The sequence below is a fragment of the Polistes canadensis genome, unplaced genomic scaffold (assembly GCF_001313835.1).
Source record: "Polistes canadensis isolate GaletaPanama2010 unplaced genomic scaffold, ASM131383v1 scaffold_7, whole genome shotgun sequence".
NCBI lineage: Eukaryota > Metazoa > Arthropoda > Insecta > Hymenoptera > Vespidae > Polistes > Polistes canadensis.
In genome coordinates this window covers 337,889-348,181 of record NW_014569554.1, presented here as the reverse complement: position 1 = coordinate 348,181, position 10,293 = coordinate 337,889, and the positions used below count along the sequence as shown (strand labels likewise).

Genomic DNA, 10,293 nt, shown 5'->3' with positions numbered 1-10,293 from the left:
ATTATTATTATTACTATTTTATATTAGATTTCTCTGTTAGACTTTCGCAATTAAAACGTATCGAGATTTATATCGGATATCGGCTGCTGCAACGTCCGAAGTTGACAAGACGGATACGCTTTCCCTTTCATTCTCTCTCACTTTCACTCTCTTTCTCTATTATTAAAGCTCTCTATGCGATAAAATTTCTTGAATGAACACAGCGAGTGTGTATTTATGTGTATTATGTCTCTGTGTGTGTGTGTGTGTATTTATGTATGTATGTAACATATAACAATACGTTTACGTATGTAAAACAAATCGTCTATTAAATGCATACATTTTTTGTATTATTATTTGAGAATTAGATTTTTGTCTGTTTTATAAATAATTTAATGAGATACTTGTGTTAGAGGAAATGAATTTACAAATTTGTTCCCTCTCTCTCTCCCTCTCCCTTTCTATTTTTTTTTGATTGGTAACATTTCTGTTTGGGTCATCTCGTCGGAAATAAAAAAAAATCGTACGTAAACGTTTGTGTGTGTGTGTATGTTGTAAATTAGTGTATATTATATTTATTTTCTATGCCGAGCTCTCGAGCAAACGTTTGATCTAAAATCAAACGAATATTCTTCGGCGTAATTGTGAGGAATAAACTTTGACATCTTCTCATTTATTCTCTCGCGAATTCGAAATACGCGAAATTTTGTAGAAGACCCTCGTAATCCCCCTTTTTCTTCCACTTCTTTTGCTTTTTGCTTTTTTTTTCTTTTTCTATCATTAGCTTCATGGGACCCCGTTACGCTAAAACTAGAATCAACGGCCCTTCGACGAATAGACGGCAATGGAAAGACCGCACAATTATTCTTATTATTACTTTTCTTTTAGTTGTTTCCCCCCCCCCTGTTTTTCTCTGTTTTTTATTTTTCTTATAAATTCATTTAATAGGAATGGTGGGGACAAAATTACATTTTTGTTTCCTTCCCCCCACTCCTCGATGATATCTTTGGTCAAATTTTGTAAATATCAATTGAATTTTGTTATAATTTGAAGATTTTTCATTTATCATCGGCATGATCTTTTTAATCGTCATCTTCGTATGCTTAGACGTTTATTTATTATTATGCGGTGCTCCATTATTAATCGTCTGTGTGATCGTCGTCGTCATCGTCGTCATTTGTGTCATCGTTGGCGGTGGTGGTGGTGGTGGTAGCGATGGTGATGGTAATGACAAAAACTCATATCGATGAAGGGACTCGTCATATTTGTCGATCTAATTGCGTGCAATCGCAAGTAGGATGACACCTAGTGCACACGATAGGATAAACGATTTCGGCGGTTGATCGGCACCTGTCGTCGAACCGTTGCAATAATCCTGCAAACACGAACAAACTTCTTGTCGGCCACCGAATCCGCTTCTTTGATAACATTTTCCCTTGTAACTCGATTCGATCCAACCACAGCTACGTATCACTCGGGTATTAGCTGGCACTGGAATGAAAACAAAATATTTCTAATATTTAACGAACTTTCGTTAGGGTTGAGAAATGTGTGTGTTCTTTTTTTACCAAATAATTTTTTAGATTATATTTTATTTTCGTATCGATTTGTCATCCTAAATTATATTTAGGATTAATAAATTACTTACGGCCATTAACGCTAAACTCAATGACCTGGGTAATTTTTCGACACATGGTAAATTTCGGACCATCCTTCAGATCACCGCAATCTTTTTTCAAGGCGTCAGGTGGATTCTCGTCCGCGCATCGACTGTCGTCGTTGCTGTTACATACGTAACACTCTATGGCATTGGCACCTACAAATTAACAAATGAACAATATTAATTAACTAAACGTACGAAATGTTAATACGTTAATTATATAGGATTGTGTTAAAAGGATATTATTTAACTATTTGCATTAGCACCCATAATACCCGCGTAATTTACTTTAAAAAACGATAAGAGAGGTCATCTCATCATCATCGAGAGCGAAAGAAGCGATAAAGAAATCAAGTGTTAATAAAAATTACTATTAACGTTTGCATTCTCCGTGAAATCGATCGTATTGACAGACAGTTTGTTACGAAATGATCATTGAAATTAAAATACAATTCATACGTAAATAATTATCTTTAAGGATTGTATAATAATTATTTAAAAAAAAAAAACTGACCCATAAACGAGCACGAGATAAGTTCATCGAACTCCCGACCCTAACTGATATAAAAATCGATGCAGCTACGTGGCCTAGAAAGACACGGAAAGATTAAGCTTCAAAAGTATGCGCACAAACGATGATCTCGTTTCTGAGAACACGCATGGAATTAAACGGAAATTAACGAAACAAGTGTGACGTGTGCGATTTGATTTTGTCATTACGAAGAATTACAAAAATTTGACAGAGGTGTAATATAAATTACATGAGTTCATCATCGTGTAATTTAAAACTGATCATTAGACTCTCGATAGATCTCTATCACTGTAATCCAAGATCATGCTTACTTATTATACTTAATGATCGACTTCAGATAAAATCAGCTATTCGCTCGGTAATTGAACATTCTAAGAACGGATTGTCTCGATTATGAAATATTCAACGTTTTGACTAACTTAAACAGAAGTTTATTATTCTGTGCTTCAAGAATACGATGATAAAAAGCATAATTTTTCAATGAAATTCTTTCGAACGATTTTAAGAATTAAATGAACAAAACAAAGCATTATGTTGTAATACAATTTTAGTAAAATTTTTCCCTTCATGCTCTATTTCTGTACATTAGTGCCAATGCTGATGTCGTTTTGCGCATAGTACGTCGTCATCGATCTCGTTGACGTTTGCGCCAATGCATTTTGATGAGGGACCATCATGAGCCAAAAAGATCTATTTCTTTAAAAAAAAAAAACAAAGTCCCTTATTCGACGTAATTACTCTATTTCTCGTTGGGATTGATTAAAAATAAGCAACCGTTATTAACGAGTACAACACCATTGTCTTGCAATCAATTATAAAATCGCTAATAAGTATATTCGAGTAGACCTTTGTTTTTTCATCGATCAAATGTTTTCTATAAAAAAAAAAAAATCATTCTGTGTAATAAAAATTCTTATCGTGATATTAAAAGGAAAAACAAATCATTTCCTAATTCAACAAGAGGCAATAATAATTTGACTTCTCGTGGATTTATTTGATAATGAAATGGTTGTCTACAAAACCAAAAAACATATAAATTTAAATAAGACAGACAAAAATTCTTACCATGATATCCAAGAAGAATAACGATGGCACAGCATGAAAGAAAGATAAGCTTCATTATGAGAATTCAATCTGATTTCTTGCCGATCGAATTCTCCTCCTTTTTCACACTTGTTTTTTTTTTATTATTATATTATATTGTTATGATTTTTGTTGACAAGTTTTTTCTTTTTCTTTTTCAAGGATTAAGACGATGCGATATGTTAAAACGATCGACGATTCGTATCACTCGATTGGTAATGGGAGAGAGACAGAGAGAGACAGTTTAAGATAAGTAGAATAAAATATTATGAGTTAGGGTTCTAAAATGCCGATCATTCGGCCTCGAGAGCTGGAAAAGCACTGTCAAAGCTTCCTATCCTACGTCGCCACGGACTCCCACGATAAACTATAAACACCAGAGAATAAGTTTCCTACCTTGTTTCTACGGCACTGGTCTGCGTCGAACGTTTACAACCAATGTGGTGGGGACCTTAAGAAAGAGAGAGAGGGAAAGATAAAATGTGTGTCTAAGAGAGAGAGAGAGAGAGAGAGACGAAATAAAAAAAACAATTTATTTTTATATGTTTTTTATACACTTACTATATTAGAAATGATTTGAATAACATATTGGGATTAGAAATGTACGATTAGTCCATAAGCTTCTAACGAATTATTCTAATGATTTCTTATACTTGCAATTTTGTTTTTTTTGTCTATATTTTCTTATCTATTATTCATATTTAAACGCATATTATATATTTGTAACGCATATTTTTCGAGACACACACTGAAAAATAATGTTATAATAATAAAATATATTAAAAACGTAAAAGGGATAGAAAAAGAATATAAAAATCTGATAAATATAAATAATTTATAATCCATCAATGTGTAAATACACGTAGCTAACGATCAAGTTGTAGGAGTAAAGTACACACAATTTCAACTGTGTAAAGAGAGGAAGAGAGAGAGAGAGAGAGAAAGATAGTGAAATAGAGATAGAAGAGGAGGGTATTCGTAGACTGGTCTACGAATAACTCCAAGGACTCTATACAACCAACGATCTTCGAATTATGTCGAGCAAGGAAAACTTTCCTGGGGTAACGTAATTTCTATTAGTGGATATATTACAACGAAGCAAACGGTACTTTGGAGAACCACGAATATTTACATTCATTTCTTTTTGACAACCATAAACTATTTCGGATCAAACGTAGTAATACTTTACCCATAATTATATTATAATATCTTCACTTTTATTTGAAAAATATATGATCAATCTTATCGATCGAATTTCCCGCGTATTGAGAACAAGAGTACGCATGCGCATTGCGAGAATCGACGCTCCCATAAACGAGAATCGATTATTCCTACGTAAGAAGGAACTATTAACCCGAATAGGCCCTATTTCTATCTCTTTCATAATAAAATCGTTAAATTCTTCCGACGTTCGTTATCATTTTGTTTGTAACTTTTAATGATAGATTTGATTACTTAATCCATGCGAAAAGTTTAGTCCATTTGATTGAAATAATGTTTTTTAAATTGAAAAGTAAACTTCGACCGAGGTTACGCAACTAATTTCCCATCACAATTTTAAATAATAATAATAACAATAATAAATTATATATAAAATCGTATCGATTTAACGATGTTATAATTAATGATCGAAACTGTAATACTAAAAAATAAAAATAATAGGAAGCGTAGGGCCGTACTTTGAACGGGGGAGAAGACCGTGGATGGTACGAAGAGCTTTACGTTCAAATAGAGCGTAAAGTGGTGGTTTGGAACACGTTGAGTGGATAATGTTCCTTTTCCTGTGACACGCTGAACGTCACAAAACTGTCACATATACTCGGCCACAATCGTAAATGAGTACGAGTACTAGTATACTCTCCCAGAAGGTATCCTTTCATTGCTGATTTTCGCACGTCCTTGTTCATTAGATACACGAACAAAATAAATCTATTTCTAAATCTTCTAATCTAATCTAATCTTTTCCTATTAGGAATTTTAACAAAAACAACATTTTATCATAGACTTTGTTGAGAGCTTAACTTTCTTTAATAAAAAATTACTTAGTATTACTTATTTTATTTAATTACTCAATTAGGGTAATGATTATTATTATTATTATTATTATTGTTATTGTCTCTCCTTTAGTTTATATAAAATTGAAGTTAATTTTTAAATATTCGCAATTAAAATTGTAGTGTTTTTTTCTTGATTGTAGGTAATTCTATTATTCTTACATGCGACGTAAAACAATTTAACCCACGCAATAATCGCGTGCAATTCGCAATTCCTAACGATCTTCTTCCTGTCCAAAAATGATATTTTTAAACTATAATACATTAGGATAATCAGGGAGTTTCTTATTTCTAAACGCGTTGAAATCGATCACCCTGTTATTTGCTAATGAGATTTTGATTAATTTAAATCTATGCATCTTTTAATATTATGCCTTATCACGTGCGACGAAGTTGCTCTTTAAAATAATGAAGAAAACAAGACTGATTAATCGTTTGAAGCAATTAGTCAATGTCATCTCTAGTAAGTCACTTTTTTTTTCTTTACTAGATCATTTAACGCATTTAGCATTGCATTTTAGCAACCTTGTTATCCATGACATACTTATTGTAATTAGAAAAGATGTAACTTCAATTTTGATATTGATTATATTTTATTTTCACACTTGAGAAGTGTTGCATATATTGTTTTATTATTAAATTAGATATAAATAATTGATGATGTTTAATCGAAGGGATGATAACATTTCGATAAAATTACAAATCGATCGATCGATCGATTTCGTTTACACGTAATATTTTAAGTCATCATGCGCGTGTCGAATGATCAAAACTGGTACACCCTATCCAAGTAGTATACTCTGTTTCATGATAATAGTGGATCAGTGTAATTGATTCTGTACGATTTGAAGCAGTTTATTCTGAAGATTCTCGAGGGATCGTTTCAACTATAATTAACGAGCTCTACTAAAAACAGAGAATAGGTTAAGATCCCTTCATTCCTCGTAGATCTGGTAATTAGTTTAGAGACTAAGGTTTTAAGTAATTACGTAAAAATTGGATTTTTAACAATATCGATTATTTTTTATTATTATTATATACTACTACTACTTGAGAGATATAAACAAGAGAATGATTATTCTTATTTTTATAGAAAAGAGGAGAAATATTACGAAGAGTTATAAATATTCATGAAAAATTAACGATGCAAATAAGATTGAACAGATTTCATATTATATTAGTTTTGTTATTTCTTCCAAAAGGTTAGTTCAACATTTAAATAATTAGAAATTATTTCATGGTCGATCGCTGATAAGGTAGAAATATTTTTATCCCAATGAGATAAGTTTATATAATCGTTCGTTGATAAATATTATTCTCTCGGTTGATAAATTTCAATCAAAGGTTGTTTAATAATAGAGAATTATTTTATTATAAATTTGTGATTATAATACAATTAATGAATTACGCGAAAGGAGAACATTTTTTATCATAGTACACCGAAAAATAAAGTTATTTATAATATATTCTCAATAACATTAATTAAAATGTATTAGGAATCAATTAAATTTGAATGAATTTAGAATATAGATGCAACAAGTGTTATCAGTGCAACAGCAAGAAGGACAAAGACTGCACTTTTAATAAGGTCGATCCGAAATATCTCAAACCGTGTCCAATGACTCACCCGTATTGTCGTAAATATGTTTACAAATGTAAGTAAGTCATTCTCTTTTTATAGAACAAAAAAAAAAGGGCAAGTTTTGCAGAAGAGTTAACGTGGTCGTTCATAAATTTCAAGATGAAAAACCAAACGATCTATTTCTCCCCCCTTGAAATTTATTTTCCGATCAATGAAGTGAAAAATCTTTTCAGACTACTTCACGGATTCGAAAGAATACTCGACGACTCGCGAGTGTGCAAAATGGAGGAACGCCGAAAGGGAATGTTATCGAGGACGTTATCCAGATGACAGTTATCAATTGACTTGCGAATGCAAGGGTTTTGCTTGCAACCGTGCAACCAGAACTAATTTCAAAACTTTGTGTTTTCCTTATATCCTTTTTCAACTCTTAGTCCTTTTATTCGTCAATTACGTTATACTCGACGTTTGATAATCATCGAATCATGGTCGAAGAGACTATTCATCGCTAAAAAAAAAAGAATTCTGCATAAACCACGAACATTGTAATCATTCTGCTTGATTATTTTTTATTTAAGCAACGTTAAAGTCTAGACATATTATCACTTTAATGCGATAAGATAACGGATTATAATAAATAATAAAACGAAATGGTAAAATCTCGACCATAAACCTTGTAGAAATATTTATCGGTTCGTGAGAAACATTTGAGAAACCGATTGGAATATTTTTCAAGGATAATCAACTGTAGGCTTGACATTTCGGCCGTCTTCGAAGCATTATAATATTTGAGTATCGTGCCAAGGGAAGTGATAATTCGTCTCGAACAAACGTGGATATTGGTATGGGGGAACGTCCATTTTTGATTCATTCTCATGAATAAAAATCTATCTCTCGCATTGGCTACAACGCATTTTTATCAAAATGAGAACATTTTCGATTAAATGCTCAAGAAAAAAAAACAAGAATTTACACGGTCAAAAAATGTCAACTCTTACGAATAGTCTATTTCTTATTACACACATGCATTACAGGTTGCATATCATCAGGGTTCGGTAGGAAAAATGTTATTCTTCAAGATTGTATCTACTTTTCGAATGCTTTCACATAGTCGACAAACATGACAACACCGAGAGAGAGAGAGAGAGAGAAGAACTGTTTGATTAATAATTCTAGCAACGATTAGTTGTATTCGAGGACATAAGGAAGACGCCGTAGTATATCGTATGACTTTTCTAAGAGGGTGGGCGGCGATTTTTCCATCCCTCCACAAACTACCCTCGGGTTGTACCACGTGACAGTCGTTCGTTCTCTTTCCCCCCTTCTAACGCTCGATATTATTATTATTTGGGTCGCGGCAATGTGGCGCCAAGCGTCCTGACGCTCTCGATTATTTTCTATCCTCGCACTATTTCCATCTTTCCTTGCATTTCAACATTTTCAACACATCTTTGGAAATAAAGAGAGAGAGAGAGGGAGAGAGGGAGAGAGGAAACCTTCGCTCGCAATAACAATCAACTGCTACGAATTATTTGAATGAAAGTAATTTACTCTTATGAACATTTTCGTAAGTACTTAATAGTTAAAATCAATTAGTGATCTATTGTTTCGGCCTTTTCGAACATTTCGCGTGGCTTCGGTTGCGTGTGTAGACGTCGCTTATTAAGAAGGATATTTAACGCTCGTTGAACGTATGCCAAAGGATGTTATCTGCACTACGGTCGCTCCTTCGACTTAGAAAAAGGGTGATCAACGTCAGCCTATTATAAATAAACTAATGGTCACAATCTTGTGTGTGCGTAAACCTATTTCTTATGTTTCATGATTTATGATCGACTCTTTATTTTTCTTTCCAGGAAATATTTCAATTTGTTTTATAGTAGAACAATTTCTCGAATAACGTTCGCCTAACAAATAATGTTGAAATTAAATGAAGAAGAACAAAACAAGGATCGATCTTTTCGAGAGGATCCCATACTGCGAAAGCAAAAAATACGTGGGAATAAATGATATAAATATTGGGTTGTTGGTCCCGGGGACTTGTGTTTTCAATAGGTTATTGTTAAAGTAACCGCACTCTCTTAGTTGCCAACCCAATAAAAAAGAGAGAGAGAGAGAGAGAGAGAGAGAAATGGGAATAATAGAATAGACGAGAGTTTGCGATCTTGGTTGAAATCGTCCTATGTGAATTTTTATATGGAGTTTTGTTGGTAATTGGTGGAAACGAAAACTCCGAGCTAGACGGCGTCGTAGATGGGCGCCGCGGCGCCAGTCGTCTCTCCTTCCATCCCTCCCCCACACCCCTCTCCCTTACCCACTCCGATACGCCTTGCCCCCTTTTTCTCCTATTTCCTTCGGATCTAGGAAAGATGTCATAGAACATTGGAGGAACGTGTATCGTTTCTTTCTTTCTTTCTCTTGAAATGATACTACTTTGCGATTAACGATGATGCTTATTTCAACGATTTTGCCTATTCTACGTACTCTACAATCAAAATCAAAACGATTTAAATTATTTTTTGTATTACTTAATATCATATTATTTATTTTAAATGGTTATATTAATTATCGTTAAATTAATCGTAACAATGACGACAACTCGGTGTCTAACAATCGCGTGTTCATTTTTCTGGCTCTCGCATTTGACATTTTCTAATCTAACGATTTCTACCGCGTAACTTTAGTTGTTTTAATTAGGCTAATAGTCGATTAAACTTGTCATCTTTCTCTCTCTATTTCTCTTTCTCTTTCGCCTTTGTTGATCCCCTCGAGCATCGGCATTACATTAGACTTTCCAACAATTTCTTTCGGAATCGTTGCCAAAAAACGTATACCGGATATAACATCGGCCGATTTTAACATAAGTTCGATATTCGCAATCGGACGATACACTGAACGAGATAACCTTTCCTTCCTCTCTCTTTTTTCTATTTTCTTCTTCTTTCATTCTACTTCCGTAACTATTCTCGCCAGTCTTTTGGCAAAGTTTAATCTTGTTGCCATGCAACAGGTGAATTCGTCGTCGTGAAAAGAATTTCTTTTCGAATACTTTCACTAATATTTCTTACGATGTATATATATATATATATATATATATATATATATGTTACGGTCAATGTACAGAATCCAGGAATCATATAGATTGTTCGAAGCATTCTATAGGATGTCTGCAAAGATTGGGCAATAGATATTTTGCGTATGTTTTTCGTAATTCGCACGGTCAATCTATGTCCAATAAGTTTTGATCAATCTAGAATATATGCTTCAGTGTAGGTGTATTTAAAACACGGAGGGAGAATGGGGGTAAGTTTGAAGTTATTTTAAATTCGTGTAAATGAAATAAAAATCCCATGGAAATTTACAAATTCGTTCACGATGTGTCCTTCAATATAATAGTTTCGAT

General features: G+C 33.2%; 1 protein-coding gene across 1 annotated transcript; it reads right to left on the bottom strand.

Annotated features, from left to right (window-relative positions):
* Positions 1-221: 221 nt before the first annotated feature.
* LOC106790247 lies at positions 222-3,603 on the bottom strand. The gene is made up of 3 exons (XM_014755018.1): positions 3,237-3,603; positions 1,628-1,795; positions 222-1,470 (listed from the first exon to the last, which is right to left on the bottom strand). The coding sequence occupies exons 1-3, from the start codon at positions 3,289-3,291 to the stop codon at positions 1,253-1,255; spliced, it is 441 nt and encodes a 146-aa protein (XP_014610504.1). The 5' UTR covers positions 3,292-3,603; the 3' UTR covers positions 222-1,252.
* Between the last annotated feature and the right edge of the window lie 6,690 nt (positions 3,604-10,293).